The 21,825-nt window shown below is 40.3% G+C and overlaps 2 protein-coding genes across 2 annotated transcripts in view; one reads left to right on the forward strand and one right to left on the reverse strand.

Moving 5' to 3' along the window:
• LOC140318074 (A-type potassium channel modulatory protein KCNIP1-like) overlaps positions 1-18,071 on the forward strand; it is a 46,135-nt gene extending 28,064 nt beyond the window's left edge. The window contains exons 2-8 of the mRNA XM_072395695.1: positions 13,160-13,284; positions 14,655-14,724; positions 14,815-14,885; positions 14,992-15,099; positions 15,190-15,294; positions 15,547-15,609; positions 16,035-18,071. Of these exons, the coding sequence (XP_072251796.1) occupies positions 13,160-13,284; positions 14,655-14,724; positions 14,815-14,885; positions 14,992-15,099; positions 15,190-15,294; positions 15,547-15,609; positions 16,035-16,082 (590 nt within the window). The 3' untranslated portion in view covers positions 16,083-18,071. The remainder of the gene's footprint in view (positions 1-13,159; positions 13,285-14,654; positions 14,725-14,814; positions 14,886-14,991; positions 15,100-15,189; positions 15,295-15,546; positions 15,610-16,034) is intronic.
• Positions 18,072-18,635: 564 nt separating this feature from the next.
• On the reverse strand, positions 18,636-21,408 carry tlx3b (T cell leukemia homeobox 3b). The gene is made up of 3 exons (XM_072395691.1): positions 20,719-21,408; positions 19,619-19,856; positions 18,636-18,897 (listed from the first exon to the last, which is right to left on the reverse strand). The coding sequence occupies exons 1-3, from the start codon at positions 21,143-21,145 to the stop codon at positions 18,714-18,716; spliced, it is 849 nt and encodes a 282-aa protein (XP_072251792.1). The 5' UTR covers positions 21,146-21,408; the 3' UTR covers positions 18,636-18,713.
• Positions 21,409-21,825: the final 417 nt, after the last annotated feature.

Below are 21,825 nucleotides of genomic sequence, written 5' to 3' on the forward strand. Positions count from 1 at the left end.
GTTCTATGCCACTGTCCCCTCAGTAGACACCATTTTGACATTTCACATGCAGTTGGTCTCATGACCACACATGCATATTCTTTGATTCTTTGTAATTATAGGCTATTGTTGCCTGCTTGAACAAACAAGCCTCATTTTTTGGAAAGAAGAAAATCTCCTGAAAGTGCAGACCTTCCCTTAGTCCCACAGTCCAATCCACTATGCTGTGACCTGACACAAGAATTTTAATGGTCTAGAATCAACTGTTATAAGACAAAACACAATCACCAATCTTCATTTTGAGTAGCCCCTTGTAATCACATGCCACAAAACTTAGTGATAATTATGATAGTATGTGCAAATGCTTAAGAGTAGAAAATTAGATCATCTATCATTTTCCACTTTTCTTTCTTTTATTGTGTGCATGATGGCATCTCAGACCTCCGATCGCTGGTGGTGCTACAGTGCTCGAAGCGCAGACACCAGCATATGATTGATTATTCTTAGGTTATTGAAGACATAGTTGAAGGTGGGTATATACTGAGTACAGTGTAATTATCAGCATAACATTAGATACTGTATTGTCACTGTATGGAGGAGGAACGTAAATCTCATATGCCCAATTAAGATATAGAGCAATATAAAATGCAAGAACACTAAAGGCAAAGCTAAATTTAAAAATATGAAATTGAAGCTGGTGGACAAGCTTCACTGTAGTGAAGAAATATAAAAAAATATCAAGTATAAAAGCTCAAAACAAGGGAAGTCCTGCAGTCAATCTGAAGAAACTAGACATCAGTGTAAATGTTTCTCTCACATACATGGATGCCACTTCAATCCAGCACAACACCTTTATAAAGTCAGGTCTAAAAGATGTAATTAGTACCAATAGAAACACATTAATATAACAAAAGAAAAATTTATGGCAGAACATTTGTACCAGATTACATGAGATTTATCTTATAAATGCAGCCGTGGACTGAGTGGAACATTTTGGACTCTGTATTGTTGGCAGATTTATCTGAGTAAATTCTTAATGTTGGGCTTTTTAAGAAGAGAAATAGCTATTTAATGTGCAAAGAAAATTGTGAGCCTTTCTCCCCCTTCCATCACTGTAACAAATGTTTGGTATGTGCAGTTTTTGCATTTGGAACTGCCCCCAGTCTTTTCATCATGAAAAATGATACACTTACTTTGTATGGATTGGTTTGTAATTAAAATTGGACTTGATCTTGGTGTGTGCTCCTAAAGGCAAGAGCACACACTCCTGCAATATTATCTGGCACTTGTCTTGATCCCTCTATTTCTGCTCTATTAAACATCTGAACAACCTTTTCCTTTTTTTAAATCCGTCTCTTCTCACTTCCTCAGCTTTAAGCTTTATATATATAAATATATACTTACATATTTTTTTGCCTGCCCATTTCTTTTTCATCCATTTCTCCTGCCTTGGGAATCAATCTGCCACGACACACATACCCTCTACATCCCCCTACCCATCTCACCAGTGTGCAGGAGAATGTTCGGGCATCATGGATGGATGGATGGATGAACAGGAATGATGGAGGAGGTAGAAGTGCTGATGGATTGAAGTGGCCTTTTCATGAAAAATGAAGGCAATGCTTAGCGTCCTTCCTAATTTACGTCATATTGGAGTACCCCCCCCCCCCCGCCCCCCCATAATTCATAATTAATCTCAAGCCGTTACAATTTTTCATATTTACCCTCCATCAAAGGGAAACAGGTGCTTTTAGGTGTGTGAGCGTAACAGGTCAGTGTAACAGTGTTTGTTGTTTTTGTGTCATTAAGGGTGCAGACATATTAATTCATTATTTAGTGAATCAACATCCTGTCGATTTCACACTGAATCACAGATGCTCGGGGCTCTGGGCTTTCAGTGAAGGTGGGAGGGTGATAGATATATAGAGAGCGAGGAAATGGGAAGGAGGCAGGGTACAACCCCTGATGAAAAACAAAGACCTGGGAGGGAGGGAGGGAGGTAGAGAGTGGAGGAGTGTGGGGCGAAAAAGGGGTGGTGGAGAGCGAAAGTGAGGAGGAGCGCTGTGAGATGGAGTGAGAAAGCACGAAAGGAGGGATGACAGAGAGAGAGTGAGAACAGCCATTGAGAGAGGAGAGAGAAGAGGATGAGAAGAGGAAAGAGGGAGCGTGCGTGTGTGTTTTAGCCATCCTAACACGTGACAAAGAGATACTGACTTCAGCATCCAGACGCACTTGTTTCCACGACGACAGCGGAAAACATGGGGGCTGTGGTGGGCACGCTGACCATGCAGACCAAGGAGAGGAGGCCATCCAGGGGTAAACACATTGTGATTCCTCTTTCTTTTTTCAATCAACACACATGCATGAGTGTACACATGTGCGCACAGAAACTTTTGTGTGTCCATTTGAGCTACTACACGCAGACATACACGCTCCAGAATAAACATACGGAACATGTACGCAAGCTGCGAAGCAAAGATTAATAACTGCTGGTGTTTCTGTTAAGATGCACTGAAATGAAAGGGGCAACAGGTGCTCCCAGAGGGAAAAGTGCATCTGTTTATTCCACAACAAAGTTTTAGGGTGACTGTGACTGCAGCCATGTTAGATTTTTTTTTCGATACAGCAAACCAGTGGAGGAAAGAAAGAGACGTCATCTTTGTGTGTGTGCGTGTTTGTATTTTACTATATCTGTAATGCCCCCCCCCCCGCCGCCCTGAGCTAGTTATTTGAATTAAGTTTAAGACGGTTTTAAAGCCAGGGTCCAAGTGTTCAGGTGTGATGGTTCAGGGAATGCAGAAGGAGAGTGAAACATGCATATGTGTGAGTGTTTGTGTGTATGTGTAAAGACCTGAGCATCAACACTAGTAAACACACACATGTCGAAGGTATTTGTCACTCTGCTCACACACTGCTTTTCTGTCTTGCTGTTACCTTGGAAGCATGGTAGCCATGGCAACAAAAGATGTCGGTTTTGGGTGGGAGGGTTTGGTAGGATTTTTTGATGAGATTGGGGGTATTCCTAAGTAAGTCATGGCCATGTGAAAGAGAAACAGAGTCAGAGGTGCAAATGTGCAGAAGAGGCAAGAAGTGGGACTTAAAGACCTGTAGCTTTGGGAAATGTTTTTCACTTATTGTCCCCGCATGTGGTTAAAAATGAGTTAAAATTAAACAAACCCCAAATGAAACCCATGAATGAATGACTGGATGGACACAAAAAACAGGAGATCAGTGTCAGAGTGAAAAAATGTCATAGTCATTTAAACTTATGTCCGGAGGCAAGCTGTTATCAGCTTTCAGTCCAAATGAGCCCATGCAGTACAAATTCCAAGCGAGCACATATTGCTGGTGTGATCTTTTGAACAAGTTTTTATTTTCCTCCACAAGCCCTGACAAACACCTCTCCCAAGGGCGTTGAGTAGGCAAGGCGTAAATTTGTTGCTATTTTTGAAAAATGAGGTGGTTGCATCTTTCTCGTTCTTTAGTTACATGCAGGATTAGTGCATCAGGAAATGTAAGCAGTATTTCTGTGGAGCTGCTGATAACTTACCCAGAATCACAACACGGACAGACAGTGCACGACTGCACCAGACCCATGCACCATCTCCAATATTTAGAGATTAAATTCCGACAAAGATTGAACCTCTGAGCATCGCTGTCCTCAGAATGAAAATACATAGATATTTACATGTCTGCTCTCACAAGTAGTTTTAATCTTCTCGCAGGTGTTTTTGTTGTTTATTTCGCGCTCTTAATGTTTGTCGTTTTCTTCTACTTATTGACTGTCTGTTTGGCCTTGTTTTCCTGTGGTGGCCTGAAAAATTCTCCTACCATTTTCCTCGATCCCAGGTGAATTCTCTGTTTCTTTCTCTGCCATCCTAACTTACTCCCTGCAGTCTTTTCCCAATCCTCCTTTGCTCTTCTTTTCTTACCCGTCACTCTACTCCTCCTATCATCTTGCTTTCTTTTTGCTCTTCTGCCTCCCTCGGCTTCTTTACGCTGTTGTTTTTCACAGTTTCACATCTCTTCCACTTACCCCAACTGCTTTTTTTCTTTTTCTCCCTTCATTACTTACCTCCAGTTTCCCCCTCATGTGCTGTCAACACAATCTTTTCTTGAGCCCTCCTCATTACTATACCTTTACTTTCTATCTTTTATGCCTCTATTCTTTCTCATCTACTCCTTTTCTCCATCCTCCATGCTCTCATTAGCTGCTGTGAGTGTTTATTAAGTCTTCCTCATCCCTTAGAATTCATTAGCGTGTGTATATTGCCGCAGATTCCTAGTCTAGACGTGTATTTGCTCGAAAATCAATGTTGGCACACTGCTCTGTATGTCTAAATGAGCTGTACTTGACTCACTTTTCCAAAACATAATCGGCAGTCCCACAATAATATGTGAGGAAGTGACATTGTGTAGTTTTCTATGTGTGTGTGTGTGGGTTTCTCTGCCTTACACAGGCACATAGTAACACACCTATCCTCCAGCCCTTATGTTCTCCTTCACAGGCTAAGGATATATGTGTGCACAAATGGAGGTGTCAGTTGTTCAATGCACATGGGTGCTTTAATATTTTGTGTTTGTGTGTGTGTGTGTGAGCAAGTCACTGGACTTTCAGTGAACCACCCAAAGGCCAGTCAGGGATTGGCCTTGCACCCACTGACTTGGATTTTGACTCTGGAAAACAATGTGTCTCAGACTGAGAGCTTCACAGTGTGGAACATGATTATGTGTTCATCTTTTGCATGTTTTACAGTGTATATGGCTGTTGCAACTGACCTCACCTCCCCAAAGCTCATGGCCAGTGAACCAACTACTTTCTTGGATAGAGTGCAGTGAAAGCGAACCCTCTTCATCGCCGCCAGCACGGCAGATTAGGCTAATTCAGATTATGCAAATAACGCACTCTCTGGCAAGGATTACAGGACACATTACGAGAGGGAAAGGGAGAGCTTAGAGTGGCAGGATAAGAGGGACAGATAAGAAAGGGAGAAAAATTTGTGGGAAACAGAAGAAAGCAAGATATGGTGAGGGGAGTAAGAGCTAACATTAGACACTGGTGGATGTATAAACAAGGAGTTAAATCCTGTTCCTGTGCTTTAGGCAGTGACTGAGTGTGTATTGACTCAAGACAGAGTGTGCTGGCGGTGGAGAGTGAAGCCAGTCTCTCTTGGCAGCACATTTTAGGCCACCCTTTGATACTCCAAATAGGCTCCACAAGAGAAGGTTTCATGCTTTTGCTCACTGTCAGACTCCACAGTTTATAATAACTCATGTGACAGAAGGAAGCAAAGCTCTCACGGTGGTTTTCTAGGTTGGGTTTATTTAAGTTTTCTTCACCTGCTAAGTTTGCAGAATGTATTATTGCATGGATCATGCAGGTTTCTAGCTCTCACCTGTTTGGTGAAAACTTTGCAACAGTAAGTGTGACCTGCAAGAACTCCATTATACTGACACTTCCCTTTTATGAGTTTAAAAATAAGTCTCCTGAAGCACATAAATCACAGATGTGTGTATCTTGTAACCCAACACTCAGAATCAAACGATTCATAAAGTGTAATCATGATGGAATCATAACAAAAAAATGTATAAAGTGTTCTTTGTAAACTTGTCTTTAAGCCAACAGCATAATGTTTAATCAAAGCTTAAAGTTCCAGCGAACGTCTTCAACAGAGGTAAAGAGAAGATGATGTGCTGAAATGCAAATGTGCATTTTTTTTTTTTTGCAAATGGGCTTTTTGCTGGTTGGAAACTAAAGGGAGAAATATAGAAATACTGCATTCAGGTTGAAAAACCTTTAATAGAGAGTAATCTCACAGCAAAGGCTAATCTTGCGTGATCACCTTTTACGTTATTTTTTGTTGTTGGTTTTTTTTTCCAGAACCATTGTCTTAAATGGTATGAATGATGAATGATTAAATGACATTGCTCAGAGGGTGGAATGAAATGAAACCATAAGGATGAAAATATATGATCTTCAATGTCATTATTTCTAGTGTCTTGCAGAACATCAACTCTTGAACTAGGTTTTCGGGAGTTTTCAGCTTTTGAGCTTAAAATGAAAGCTATGGTGCCTAGTGCCCATATGTAGATCAAATATATAGCTTAAAGAGAATATATGGAGAAAGCTGACAAGTGGAGGAGATCAAATTAATTACATTCCCTTTAGGAAAGATAACTACAGAAGGTAAAAAGTCTGAAAAACTGAGATTAAAAACGTATCATGCATGTCACATATGTTGGTGAAGACTTGGGGCTAGATTTACTTTTGGCTTCAGTGGAAGTTTTCCTTTCCAAGTGCAAAATATGGAGTTGACAGTATTTCAATAAATCTTATAGTGTGCTTTATGGAGACTTACTATAACCAATTTACTCGACATGAAATTAATTACTGTTGAAAGAAAGAAATAAAAAGCAGAGAGCTGTGTTGAAAGGGGCATAATTTTGTCTACTTACTTGATCAGTAATTCCACAAAAGGACATTACATGACCATATATAACAAATAATAAAAGTAATAATAGTTGTAACACACTGGATACATTTAGCGTTTGTCTTAAACATTCTCACAACATGTTTTGTAAAAAGAAATACAGTGAGAATGAGAATCCCACAATATATGCACCAAAATCTTTGCAGCTCTTGTCGTGTTTTGTTCTCTTTTTTATTTTTCATGTATTTCTTTTCAGATATCAGATATCTGGATTTCTACTCTCAGTAGCCCTGATCCTAGTGGGAACACTACAGGTTTATACAATGTTACAAAAAGCCAGGAGGCTCTCAGAGAACGAAACAGGGCTTCTGGTCTAACCCAGATTTACACTGATGTTATGCCTTCGGTTTCCAACATAGCATGAATGTAGTAGACCTGTGCACTGATAGCTGTCTATTATGAACTAATATAAGCTCAAATTGTTTTTATTATGAGTAAAGCTTTTCTGACTTGGTGAGAAACATTAGTCTTGTGCACTGTCCATGGTCCTGAACCAAAATGAGGAAGACAAAAAAAAGAATATCGAATAACATTAAGCTGAAGCAACACTTTATATAATGAAGTATGTCAAAGTAAAGCTGCCTCTTATATCTGTACCTAAACACGTGGCGCCTCTTTTGTTGGTAAACAATCAACTCCAATATATTTGCTCTGGTCACCATTGAAATGAGCTGACTGGCCCTGTGTCTGTAAATCCTCTCAATCCTCAACCATCTATGTCTCACCTGGACTGTTATCTGTAATTGCTGCACATTTTGTAGCTCTATCTTGTGTTTAAATGAAATATAACTCGACTAATACAAGAAACCAACAGCCAACCTTGATCTTCATTTAGTACATGTAACAATTAAGTATTGTAAATATTTCAACTTTCAAAAGCTTCATTTACTTTTTGCAGTGCTTCTAAAGCCTGGGTAGTGCGCAACTCCTGTTCCCATCAAATTAAATAAGAACAGATGGAGCAGAAACAACTGAGTGATGGGCTACTCTGTTTGAAAAGTAGCAGGGTTAGGTATGCAGTTTCCTGCAATAACCACGTCTAAAGTGTGATTGTGTTGAACTTTCATCCTGTTCTGGGATGTGTTTCCAGAAGATAAAGAGATCAAACTCACTGTTTCCTCACAAACTGACATGGCTTCTTTTTTTGCACCAGCTTTTCTTTGTCTTGGCTATAGTGACAAAATGAAATCAGAGTATTCTGTAAGCAGATGCTCTGCATCCTATAATATTTTGGTCTAATAATTCTACACTGAGCCTTCATTGTGCATCAGCTGTTATAAACAATAAACAAAAAACTTGATCAGCCTCATCAAGTAACGTTCATACTATATTTTAAACGTCTGGGGATTTAAACTTAATCATACTCATGCCACTAAGTTTAATTGTCCCCAGAATGGCTACTGTGATTCCTGAATGGTACATAAATGTTGGAAGCCTTGTGGTGCAGCAGAGCCCCCTGCAGGCTGTAAGGCAGCAGCAATCACAGATCCCTTCTGTATCTAAATTAATGCTATAAATTGCCAGCTTGTAGCAGCACTTTAGCACTACAGAAAGATTCTGTTTACACTATGTGTTAAGTTTTAAGGCCTGTGAGTATTTTGACATAATCTGTATTTTTGTGCTGATTTTGCAACTCCAGACTGCTTAAACCTGGATGCTCATTTGGTTTAACTATTTTCAAGTGATTCAGATTTGTTTCTTGAGTGAGCATGCTATCTGAAGTGATTGAAACCTTACATTAATGTGTGCGTGCTTTGGCAAAATGACTTTTACCTTACTGTAAAATGATTTTCAAATACCACAACACTCTTTAAAAGGGAAAACCTATTGTGATTATCAATCAAATATTTAGTTGCAAACAGCCTAAAAAATGGATGATGGGAAAAAGTGGAACCTAAATGCAGAAGACTTTAGGAAAACAAGAAGCTACCAGGAACTGAAATCCTTAAGTGCCACAATATTCCAGCACGTTGACCCACGAGTAATGTCCAGAATTACAAGGAGTCAGGTGTTCAATTGTGGCCAAAATAAGAAAGGATGATACACAGCAACTCACCGCTAAGTAAAATCAGTCTAATAATTACCTGAAGAGAGGTTTTTAAAGGTTTTATTTGAAATTGAAATGACTGACTCTAAGCCAGTGCTGGAACCGACACAGGGCACCACTTCTGGTCAGGCCTTAGCAGGGTCAAGAAGAGTGACTGGTATGGGCTGAGCAAGTCAGACCTTTTTCTGGTTAAAGATGGACTGCAAACTCTCAGGTCTGCTGCCAACTTCTGGAAGATAATTTCTGCAAGCAGTACTAGGAGAGATCTTTATGCAAGACGATGCTCCATTGCATGATGGCCTAGGCTGAGTATGACCTGAGAAGGCAACGCAACCCTTGACGTGGTTCCTGTTTTAGCTGAACTTAATGAACAGATGGCTGTCCCATGGCTGTTATGGAAAAGAAAGACTGCTGTAGTGGTCTCTGAATATTTTTAAAAGACCAAAAATGTTATTTAGCTGTTGTTTTGTGTCACGTTTTTGTTAAATTTACATATAAATTAAGAATAACAACTAAATTGGGAAAATTTGGCATAATGTAATACATAGCAATGTTTTCCACAAAGGGAAGTAAATCTCACTTTTTCTTTGTTAAGAATTCATGCTGAGGTTAAGTGACATGTTGGCAAACTGAGAGCATTGTATTTTTCTCATTTTTGACACTTGAATAATCCTGAGAATTACAGTTCGACAGAATATAGCATGCAAAGTACCTCACCTGTACCTGTGTATTTTAAAAACAAATCATAATTTATTTGGCAAAGAAGACATGTGGTTGGGTTTTCATAGCACTTGCTCGATAGCTAAAACAACAGCTAAATATGAAAGCTTTTTTTTTTTATTGGCTGTTTTAACACGCTGCTGTTCTGTGTTTTGGTTTTTGCTTCCCCCTGCTGGTATTAATGAGTTATAACTCTTTGTTTGATGCACAGTATCCCCTCATTAAGAAACATTTTGTTGATATAAAACCCACATTGTAGATTCTCATCACGTATTTCATGATTTCTGAATTAGAAATTGAGGAAAAAGTTCCATGCAAGGACCTGGGCGTGTCCAGTTAGAAAAGTCACTTTGCGGTGAATAAAGCCTTCTGTTAATTGGGGATGACTGTGTGTAAATGGCAACAATTAATCAAGCTCTGATCTCCTCATGAACACACACAAACACATATGGTGGTAAAGCTGAAGGTGAGTTTATCATTGCTACAGTGCGCTCAGGACGGACCCTCCAGTTAAAGCCCAGTCCTATAAAGTGAAGGACACAGCTGCTGAAATACAGTGGGGACTGGGGGGTTGTGGGGCATGAAGATGCAGAAAGATGGAGAATTAGTGGGATGGAGAGAAGGTCAGGGCACAAGAGGGGGATGCTCAGGGGAGTGGAGTGGCTGGGGGATGAAAAGACGATGAAATAAAGAGAGGCAGGTGAGTGCAGAACTCACTGCTGGAGGAAGCAGGATGGACAGAAAGTTTATGCACATGAAAGCTTTTTAGAGAAGAAAATTAGCTGATTGGTGTAGAATTAAGTTTACGGAAAGCTGCATTTAGTAAAGATTTAAGAGTTCCCTGGTCCTGCAGTCTGTAAACTTAGTTATTATTTGGAATAAGAAGAAAAGTTAGTTACAGAAAGCTTCAAGATGAAGAGTGAGGCCAAAGGAAAGTAGGAGGTAATCAAAATGGAAAGAGGGGAGCGGAGCGACAACAGCTTGAGCACTATAGTCATCATTCTGCTGTGCTGTGGGGCCGTCAAAATGCTGCACCTACTGGGAGTCATCTCTGTGGAAGGTGAGTCGCCATGCTGCCATCATCCAGTCCAGCTCAAATTCAATCAGCAGAGTCTTGGTTAGTTTTTTTTGTCAACCAGCAACTTTTTGAAAAAAAGATCTGAGAAGAAAAAAATAAGAAAAAAAAACACTGGAAATGAATAAAATGTTTGATGATTGGGTGCTGCTGCTGTTCAAGAGTCAGATTTTCACTCTTCACCGCATAAATTCTCAATTACCGAGGATCTGTAGTTTTCCACCATCTGTTAATAGCGTTAGTACTCCTGCTTAGCAGCGGTCTCACTTGCGGATTTGTAGACAGATGACAAAACTGCTGCAAAACTCCAGCGTTTCTATTACTGCAACACTGAATGTCATGTAGAATGAAGAAAACTGAGCCCGACGCAGCTTCAGCTCACTGAAAGTCAAGGTTGAAAAATATCCAGTGCATCAGTAGTGTGTGATCACCAGTGTTCTCAAGCCTTCATACATGTTTCAATTGATCTCATCTTGTTTTCCACTCACTTTAAGATGTAAACAGATGTTTTCATGTTTAGAGTCTCTACAATCTCTGGTTTTGTTGGCAAGCCTGAAAAAAACATGTACATACTTGCTTAATATTATTTCCCTTCTTAACCGGGTTTGAAATTAATCACCAGTCATTCCAAGGAGACAGTTAACAGGCTCTGTGTGAATCGTTTCTCTTCATCATTTACTCTCAGACTAAATATTACTGGTAAAAAATGTCAAAATGAAATCGGAACACTATCTAAGGCCAACTCTCACAATGTAGACTACACACTTGTGATCAGTTTGTTTTAATAAGGTGCTCTTCAACCTCAAGTATCCGCGCAGTTGTGCTTCACGTGCTCACATGCTGAGTTTATCAAATGATCTTTATACTGCAGTCTTACCAAACCCTCCTGCTGCCGTGATATAAGCTACTTTAGAGAAAGCTGCTACTATTGTGGTTTCTCTTTAAAATGCGTGATTTGCTGGGAGATGGGACAGTCTTCACAGTGGTGGTTTCTGGTGAAAGCATGAAGTGTGACTGTAACTGCGCTGGTGTCCTCAGAGCTTTTATATGGCCAGTGCGCAAGTTCCAACAAGTCCCATGTTGTGCTAATATATGTTGTGTTTCACCTACATGCAATATGTTCTGTAGCACCTCTGTGTTACTGTTTAAGTTTTCTTTTTATGTGTGTGTGTGTGTGTGTTTTGACCTTTGGTAGCGTGTGCGTGTTGCTATTGCTCCTTACCTCGAAAAAGAGTCTGAACTTCCACCCCAATGGGATGCTGTCAAATTAAGATCTTTCTGTGTGATGAAGCACATGACCTTCAGTAGTGTGTGTTTGTGTGTTTCAGTACGTAGGTGTGTGTGTGAGAGGAAGGAGGGGTTAGAAGCTACATGATGATTAATTGCTGAGCAACTCAACAATCTACAAACTTGTATTGTGTCCAAAATTCACCAAACAAGGTGCCTCAATTCAAAGAGGTCTTGCGGGACAACATATCATTGTCATTACTTCTGTTTTCTTTTGTGATATTATTGGATTAGCATATACTGATCAATACTGGTAGTAAAATTCCAACCGAATGTGCTGTCTGTGATTTATAAAGCAGAGACACGGTGTACTCGATCTGAAAAGGTTAGACTAATGACTGAGGGTTGATTTAGCAGTGAGATAAAGTTGCACAGTGAAGTGCCGACCTCATACCCGTGATTCATTGAGAGGACAGTACTGGAGATTAGTTGGTGTAATGAGGCTGCGCAAAGCACTGATGGTGTTGCCACGCAGACAAAAATGTTTCTATTTCAAAACTGCCAATGGTTCAAAGTCTTGATTGCAAATGACGGGGTGAACCTTACACTGTGTGACCCGCAATTACAGCAGAATCGGATGAATCGAGATGACTTTGTGTCTCGTGACACATTCCACGTTCAAAGCATTCTCTGCTACAATTGTGTGATCACTTCAATTGAGTGTAATCTCTTCAGTAATCAGCTTTTCAAACTGGGAAAATTAAGCATGTTGTCACAAGTCAAACACTCCTGGATGGTTCTGTGGACTAGTAGGGAACATATCATTTTCAAACTGATGTTAAAAAGATCATCATACGGGCCATTTCAGCTCAATCTCATGCAGACAGCAAGCATGAGAGCTGCACACGCCCCGACCTGTGTGAAGACTAACAAGCCTCATTTCTACGGTGCTGGCGCAGAGAGTCCAGCAGCTTAGTCTGTTAAAGATCATGAGGATTTATCGTTATTATAAGCATATGGTTATCGCTGAGTTTTTACACAAATTATGAGGCTTTCCTAAAATGCTGTTCAATCACACAGATAATATTCTGAAAAGGCCTTCATTAAACACAGCATGTTATTATTTAAACACCACCAAGATTTTTCTTTCTTTCCTTTTTTGCTCCAGCCTTTTACTTCTTCACATTATAAGCACTTTATCATATTCTGAATTTTTATTAGTACTTCTATTAAATTCTGCACAGTCATAACAGTATGCATAATTATTACACTGTAGATTGCTTCAGGGAGTATGTGGAGTCGTCTAGAGGAAAAGAGATATAGGGAGGGTGTTAGATTTTATACTCTGATGTTCACCTATAGACGAGTGTGTGTGTGTCTATGTGTTAAGTCAATGGTGTGTCCTTTCTCTCTTCCCCTGCAGTGAGGAGAGTAATGAGTTGTTAATGATAGGACCGCAGAGAGGAGGAACATAGATTCACTGATCTGACCTCTACCTCTCTGCACCTCCCATCTTTCATCCTCCTTTCCTCTCCTCTCCAACCTAATGTCTCTCCTTTCACCCAAATCATTTCAAGTTATTTGTATTTTTTCTTCCTCTCTTTGCATTTGTCCCTTTAGACAAAGCTGATGATGACCTGGAGATGACCATGGTGTGCCATCGACCAGAGGGCCTCGACCAGCTAGAAGCTCAAACTAACTTCAGTAAAAGAGAGCTCCAAGTGCTCTACAGGGGCTTTAAGAATGTAAGAGGCTTTACGAGATGAGTGCGTATGAGATGTGTGTTTTTGCTGAATTAGATTCACACTCACTGAAAGTATATTATTAATTTGAATCTGTCACCTGGGTTTCGCATCTTTAACATGAAATGCAGGATGAATTTCAAGATGTGTACCAGGTGTTCATGGTTTATTTTCTTGTTTCATACCCTAAGTATCTTTTTCTTTCTTATTTTCTTATGGAACAACGAATTGAGTTTTGGGTTTTAAGTTCTACTTGTGAGGGTTGCCACATACAAAATGCCACAAATCTTGTTGATGAGATCAATGTAGTTGTTGTTGTGCTGTATACAACTGTATTAATCCTTTTTTACAATGCTATGTGCTGGCCTGAGCAGTATCCCAGTTTATATTTTGTTAAATATAAGTTAATGTTGAATTTTAATGCCACAAGAAGTCTCAAACGGTTAAACAGGCTGTTCTTTTAACACTTCACACTTCAGAAGACCAGTTGCTGTAATCACAGAAGCAAAATGTTGCCCCATTTCGGCTTGATATGGAATTTCAGACGATCAACAGTTCAGGGCATCCTCTGTCATATTTTTGTGTGCTATAATACATCAAATATTTTCAGGTCAGTTTGACAGGTTTGGACTGCAGGCACCTGGCCTGTCCTTCCTCTAGTTCTTTCTTGTTAAAAAAAAAAGTGCGTTGTAGTTTGGTATTGTCCACCTGAAATAAACAATTAAACCTGGCCGTCATGGCATCTCATATTTCTCATATTTAAAAAAACAGAAAAAAATTCAGTTTTTCTTACAATTTTCATGTTTAAATATTGGGTTTTACAAGTCACAAACTCTTTTTCTATTTACATTTTGAATTTAAATTAACAATATTTTTTATCTAAACTGCAGACAAATTGCTTTGAAAGTAGCATTTAATTTTAATTTGAAGGTTTGACATTTCCAAAAAGAAATCATGTAAATATTTCAGCTGTGAGGCCATATATGGTCTATGGATGACATTTTACTACATTTCAGATCATACTTATAGATCATTTTTCAACACGTTGAATATGTTTTAGGTTGTCAAAGTATAAAGAACTAATTGAATTATTGCCAACTGGATCATTTAGACTAAAGCTCCTTACAAAAACTCACATCCTGGAGAAAGGGTGAGAAATTGCAACTTGAGCTTAGAAATAATAGTGAGCAATATTTATATCTACAAAGTGAAATTTGTCTGTTTAATTCGGTTTTAGGCAACACCTGCTGTGATAGTTTGATTCCATCACAGTTTGCATTTGTTGAATCCTCCATCAGACACCTGTCAGACCTGCTCCTGATGCCGGCCCGGCTTGTTTTCACATTCTTTTTTGTGTCGCTCTGTATTTTCAGGAGTGTCCAAGTGGCATCGTAAATGAGGATACCTTCAAACAAATCTACTCACAGTTCTTCCCACATGGAGGTGAAGTGTGTGTGTGTGTGTGTGTGTTTTCTTTGCCTCTATATCAGCTCTACTTATTAAATAAACTGGTCTTTTAATCTGTTGCTGTAGATGCCAGCACCTATGCACACTACCTGTTCAATGCATTCGACGCAGGGCACACAGGATCCATAAAGTTTGAGGTTTGATTTAATCTAAAGTCCCTTTTCCACGTCTCTGCTTGCCGATACTCACCCCTCTTCTACGTTTTACAGTTTGTCATTCTTACTTAGTTTCTCTGTTCATCAGGACTTTGTGACAGCTCTATCCATCCTGCTGAGGGGTTCTGTTACAGAGAAGCTCCAGTGGACCTTCAACCTCTACGACATCAACAGAGATGGATACATCAACAAAGAGGTTTGTGTAGCTCCCCCCCAAAACTCAAAAACTGTAAGGTTTTATTACTCAGGTCTCATCAGGTCTGTGGTTCTCTGTTCTGTTTCACAGGAGATGACAGACATCGTCAGGGCCATATATGACATGATGGGGAAGTACACTTACCCTGCCTTAAAAACTGATGCTCCCAAACAGCATGTGGATGCCTTCTTTCAGGTACCAACACCCGATTCCTTTATTTACATCTGATAAACTGCTCACAAACACCAAAGATTCACTGAGCGAGGCTGCATCAGTTAAACACAGCATACTTTTATAACTGGTAGCTACAACAGCACAAATAATGAGTCTGTCAGCATGAGCAGTGGCAAACTTAAAATCTCACAGATTAGTGTGTATTCCAGGTGTTTATTCACCAACTGCATGTCTGTCTTTAATATTTGACAACGTGTGTGCATCTGTCCACAGAAAATGGACAAAAACAGAGATGGTGTGGTCACTCTTGATGAATTCATCTTCTCTTGTCAAGAGGTACAGTATTTTTTCTTCTTTAAACATGACAATCCATATAACTTTCATGAACAACTATGATGGCTGAATACAACAGAGCAGAGTCATTGCAGATGTTATTTGTACCACCTAAAATATGCACCACCGAAACTGACAAGTCAAAAAAAAAAGAAAGAATAAAAAAGAAAGAAAAAAAGACAAATATCACCACAATCAGAACAATTTTACTTACCAGCCATTAAAGGCCTCCCAGCTTTGTAAGTTTCACTGTCATCGCTATTAATTATGCACTTTGCTATGTTCTATATCGGTGTTTTTTGTCTTCAGTGAGATCATTAAAATGTTATTACCTTTTACTGCCCCCTAGTGGACATTTAAGTGAATTAAAGGGTGATTGTTGGAGGACTTTCTCCTCACAGCCAGCTTCTTATTTTATTTTGTTACAGGATGAAAACATCATGAGGTCTCTACAACTCTTTGAAAATGTCATCTAAACAACGAACAAGAGGGAGCTGGAGCAACAGATGAAAACACAGCGTGAGAGAAGGAAGATGGGGAGGATGAGAGATGAACAAGAATTTGCAAGAAAAAATGGGTAGAGCTTAACTTGCGTGAGAAGGGAAACAAGTAGCTAAAACTGCCATTTTGGGTAGGACAGTGTGCCACAGAACCGTATGAGAGGCATCTTAGTGTAACAAATATGGTGACAAACTCTCTGGTTTCAGAAAACGTTCTTCAGACAAAATGTGATTGTTCTGTGACTGTCTGCCTCGTCTGTGTCTCCTTCGTTGCTGTTGTGACAGTTACCGTCCTCCTGGACTGTGTGTGCTTCATTCCACTGTGTAAATATACTGCCCCTCCCTCATTTGGTATGGTGTTTTAGGCAAGAACAGAGTTCTTAAAAGCAGCTCACCTGTGAAACCAACTGACAGCACACCTTGCTCTCTTGTGGCTCAGATAATAGCTGTTTTCATTAAGAATCCCTGTGTCAATGCAACAAAGCGAGAAATGAGCAATTTTGTTAAGCATGCAGGATAGTTGCCCACGGCACAATAGTGCATCGGTGCCATACGGACTTGGTGGCGAAATACTCTTGCTAAATGCTTAAGAATAGAAAGTAAGAATCCAGGCCTGTTTTCAGACTGAACTCAGGCACAAGCCTGACACTCTTCTTAAGTTCTGCTGTGTGTTCATGTGTATTCGTCAGTGTTTGAAGGTTTCAACGCCTTGACTGTACTGTAGATACCTATCTGCCGTTTTTGTGGTCTCCTTTCACCTCTCTGAGATAATGTGTGTCTGTCTGATATCTGTCTGTCTGTCTGATTGGAGACGACTTTGTAATCATGACATTAATTGTTAAATAAAGAACCCATCTACTGGCATAAACAGAGGGAGCAATACAGGCATTTGCATGTGTTTGTCTATGTGTCCCGATGTAAAGGTCCTGCTTGGCTCAATATTCATTTCTGGCATGTAGTTTTAGCTTGTGGATGCGGAAACGATGACTGTGTTTACGCCCGAGAGGAGATTTTTGTTCTCAGCTCTGCCCGTTTAAAAATGTTGACAGAGAGCGACCAACATTTCACTGTGAGGGGAAGACGCTGGGAGGAGGGAAGGTGGACGGAGACAAAGATCTGAGAATAACACTGAGGATGAGACCTTAACACTGATTCTGGAGGAATGGAAGCCATGTTTCAAACAAGAGCCATCATTCTGAAGATCCAGTTAGACTAGATAATAAGAATTTGCTTTCGCTCACTGTGCTGCCACTAGTGTCATAGAAATTAGAAGCAAAATGTATCCAGACATGTACTCCCTGATAGACTGGCGGACAGATGGACAGGCACACAGACAGACACTTAAAATTGTTAAAAATTAGAATGATGTGTGTATTGAGATATTGTATAAAATCATTATATTTATCAATGAACTTTTCAAGAAATAAATCCAGCTGATGTCTGCTGTTTTTTCCTCACTCCACACATTTTTTCTCTTTTGTACATCATCATAACAGCGAGTTAAAAACCTATGAATATTTTTTTTTTTTTTTCCACGGTGCGTCAGAAAGAGCATGAGCAAAGAGAGTCACAACAACATTTTATACTGGTATTTACACATGTACATTGAAAGTACAAAAAGAGTTTGTGCCTGCATTTCAAAACCAACAAATAAAGTAATGGGAATATGAAAAGACCTCGCCACCATCACTGCACATGCATCACTCCTTTTATTACCCAACTGTTTCATATTTTCTTTCCTCACCTCACTGAGCCGGATGCCTGCTTTTCTTTTATTACAGCTCAAAATAGCATTTTCCCCCATATTGCAACACTTGGGGAAACATTTTGTGGGGGCAAAGTGGCGCACCATTTCTACGTGCAGGCGATTGTTGGATGCATGAATAGTCTTTAAAAATGAGTTCTGAGCACCAGAGTAAATAAATAATACCCCCCCCCCCAAGCTTTTTCTCATTTTTAAGACATTTTGTATTTTGCAGAGCAGACGTATTAATTTAAATCTTATCAACACTTTTTGATGCATGTTCTCTGCAGTACATATGTTAAGGTGTAGGCCTTGATTTTATTTGTTTTTACTAGTCCTTTTACAAAACTGTGGCCGAGTGCAGCACAGCCAGCTTCAGAATAAAGAAATAGTTGCATTGAGAGAAAACACCTTCACTAGAGCACAAAATGTTGTGCTTGACTTTGCAGAATTCTTTACATCCTTCAGGTATACTGCATAAAGTACATTGACCCCCCCCCCCCCCCTCTCTCTCTCTCTCTCTTATTCTAATAAACAGAATAAGTATAAGCATGAGAGGACAAAGACAGTGACGATAATTTTTAATGGCAAGTCTTTTTCAGCTCCTTTTTAAACTTTTCCAAGCAGTTTCCACGTACAAGGGCTGCAAAAACAGTCCATCAAAGTCTCTCCCAATAAACGCACATCACTCACCACAGTCTTATGTCCAGTTCCAAAACCATCGGATCAAATGGGTGTGACCCAACCTCGGTTTTTCTGGTCACACTTTTTTTTTTCTCCTCTCTCTCTCTCTCTCTTTCTCTCTCTCTCTCTCTCTCTAAAATAATTCCCACCGTCCTCATTGAATCGATCCATCGTGTTTCTTATTCCCTTTCCTCGGCCCACGGCTGGAGGTTCTGCAGGGCGTACAGGGAGGAGTTGTGGGCGCACAGTGGATCCGACACCGCTGACTCGCTGAGCGACTTCTGGAGGGCGGACTGCTGCAGCTGCAGGATGAGGCGATTGGCCTGTTGACGCTCCGCCTCCCTCTCCTCGGCTGTCTGTCTCCTAAAAGACGACAAGAGGGAAATTAAACATTTAGAAATCAAATAAAATATGAGGTTTGAAAGAACTTTCCCCCACATAAAAAAAACAACAACAAATGACAAACAAACACACACACGTCCGCTCCATGTGCACCATATAGCAGCAGTTTCGTGTTTGTAGGATTACAAGATGCAGAAATGAAATAAGACCTGTTTTAAGCATACAAATGTTCAAAATAAAGACGTATTTTACGCCCCGTGATGTTTGATAAAGGCTTGATTTTTTTTTCATTGAGAATGTTAGACTGGGCTGAAATTATACAAATTGTGATGTTTACGCCCTAAACAGTTTTTCAAACAACTCATTTGCCCTGTAGCACGTGAGAAAATACACACAGCAACAAAATAAATAAGATAAATAAATGCATAAAGATAATGTGGCTTCAGATTTTATGTAATAAAGTCTACTTATTTAGTATATACATATGCATGTATATGTGTGTGTATGTGTGTGTGTGAGTGTATATTTATTTATTTATTTATTTTATTTATTTATTGTTTTTAATTTGATGTTGTTGTTCCGTGTCAATGGGGTCAACTAACAGGAAATCACGTGTTGGGTCTTCTCTCCAGGAGGAACGTTTAATTTCTGAAAAGGTCCTATGCTGCCTATCTCTGGCTTCTCTTGAGGGGAAACATGTTGGAATGCAGATGCAAATTTGAGCACAATCTCTCATACCAACCTCCACTTGGTCCTGCGGTTCTGAAACCAGGTTTTGACCTGTGCGTCTGTCATCTTCAGGCTCTTCGCCAGAGCTGCCCGCTCGGCGCTGGCCAGGTACTTCTGCCGGTGGAAGCGTTTCTCCAGCTCGCAGATCTGAACTCTGGAAAAGGAAGTCCGGGGCTTTTTCCGCTTCGGAGGAGTCCGGTTCTGGTAAGGGTGTCCTATCCGCCGCGTAACTGCGAACGGCACCAGAGCGGCTGCAGGGAGGAAACACTCTGGTGAGACAACGCCGAGCAGATTGATTCACTGCTCGCACTGTGTGGAAATTCAAGGCCATTATCACGCAGCTGGACTGTTATACAGCACTTCCCTGTTTTGACTGAATCAGACACGTGAGAAATCCGATATGCTATCTATTGTGTGAGACGAGCCTGACCCAAGTAAGCTATTTGAAACAGTACAGTTAGAAAACTAAATCAATAGAAATTCTTAAACTTGTTTGGACTTTTAGCAGCTGATTTCTGCACCGTTAATTCCAGAGATGACAGGAGGCCTTTAGGCCTATTTACAGCACCATCACATTGTATACTAATTTATTGATCTGTGATTTTTTTTTTTAAAGAGGGGGCTATTAATCTTCCTTTAGACAGGCCTTTACGTTCTTTGTGTAATAAAATGTTTTTTAAATCAACTTTAAACCAGTTCATCTGCACCTCTGTTGCAGGGAATTCTGACATTTTGTTATCAAATAAATAACTGTACAGTCTATTAATAATATTTCTATACATTTTCGATCAAATTTTGGAAAATTTATTTTCCCATCTTTATAATTTAGGATTTGAAAATGAAACTCTTAAAACACGAGGCAAATCTGTAAATCTTTGTTGATGATATCCAAGTATCGATGAGAATATTATGTTATCTAAGAATACAAATTATTATAGCCTAACGTCTTTTCTGTCACTTAAAACAATTTATGTGACTGACGAGAAAGTCTTTAATTTGACCGTGAAAAGCCAGGTGTTTGTTTTTTTAATGTTTGAGAAGTGGTTATATTTTCGTTTCAAACATGATCAAATATTTATGGGGGGAACTCATTTGGTGTACCAACTGGCCTACCTGATATTCTGTCCTTAGCGAACCTGTTTCCTATCCAGGGGAAGCACAGCCCTCCAAACCCAGGAACAGCGCTCTGGACCGGGGTCGGGGGTCCCGGGGCTGTCACGGGTCTGTGAGCCGGGACTCGTATCACTCCCCGACTGCCCAGACTCCTGCTCTCTCCGTACGAACCTGAAGCCTCCACCGGAGGCATTATGCCGGAGAGCGAAATAGAAAGCGCGGTGTACGAAGGCGCGTTGGTCCCTGTCGGGCTTCCTAAGCTGTAATAAGCGTCCCCGCTACTTAAATCTGATCCACTTTGTCTACCAGGCGTGCGCCCGTTCTCCGGTTCTGAGCTGGCTCCCAGAATCTGGTCGATGCCGAAGCTGATGGGCTCGTGATGGGACGGTTTTGGAGGAGGGCTCGGCGCGCTGGGTGCTTGCTCCATCCCTCGCTCTGTCGATGAAAGGATGAGAAGACTAAACAAGATGTTCTCAGGGGGGGATTCACAGGAGGGTCAAACTGCACCAAAAGTCATTAACAGAAGTGTCTCCATCGCTGTCCACCTACAAGTCCAGGATCCAGCGTGTCCTCGTTGTCTCTAACAGGCCTCTTCCAGAGGACTGGGTCCTCTCTGCATGCTGTGGTGAAAGTTTGATGGGCGTTTGGAGAGATGTGACGCTCTGTCCTCCTCTCAGCGCGTCAAAACGCTTCGTCTCGCAGTTCCGTCCTCCTCCATCCCTCTCCACCTTTCATTGGCTGGCACCGGGATGACTGATTGAATGTCACTGGGGGTAGGCCCACGATTTGGCACAATAATCAAGATTTCCCATAACCACGGATGTCAGCATGTTATATATATGGTAAGATATGACATCTGCAAGCAGTCTAAGTGAGACAGAGTTTAATTTATTGTTTTTCCGCAGTTCTAATAGATAGTAGGGGTGGCTTTGACTCCATGAACATTTGTATGGCATATGAAAAAAAAAAACAGCCATGGAAAGACAACCGTGTTCTCTGTCATTTTAGCCCAATGAGGCTTTTTCAGATCTTTCAGTGTTATGCGGATTTATTCATTTTATTGGGTAATGACACCAGATGGAGAAACTTCACAGACGTTTGAATCTG

Source organism: Leuresthes tenuis, unplaced genomic scaffold (genome assembly GCF_036924035.1).
Source record: "Leuresthes tenuis unplaced genomic scaffold, fLeuTen1.0.hap1 SCAF_11, whole genome shotgun sequence".
Taxonomy (NCBI): Eukaryota; Metazoa; Chordata; class Actinopteri; order Atheriniformes; family Atherinopsidae; genus Leuresthes; species Leuresthes tenuis.

What these genes read in the sequence shown, in the direction of transcription:
- tlx3b (XM_072395691.1), bottom strand. Translation starts at nt 21,145, where the DNA reads ATGGAGCAAGCACCCAGCGCGCCGAGCCCTCCTCCAAAACCGTCCCAT. An exon ending in CGCTAAGGACAGAATATCAG is followed by an intron (nt 19,857 to 20,718) that starts GTAGGCCAGTTG and finishes TCCTCCCTGCAG; the next exon opens with CCGCTCTGGTGCCGTTCGCA. An exon ending in AACCGCAGGACCAAGTGGAG is followed by an intron (nt 18,898 to 19,618) that starts GTTGGTATGAGA and finishes GTCGTCTTTTAG; the next exon opens with GAGACAGACAGCCGAGGAGA.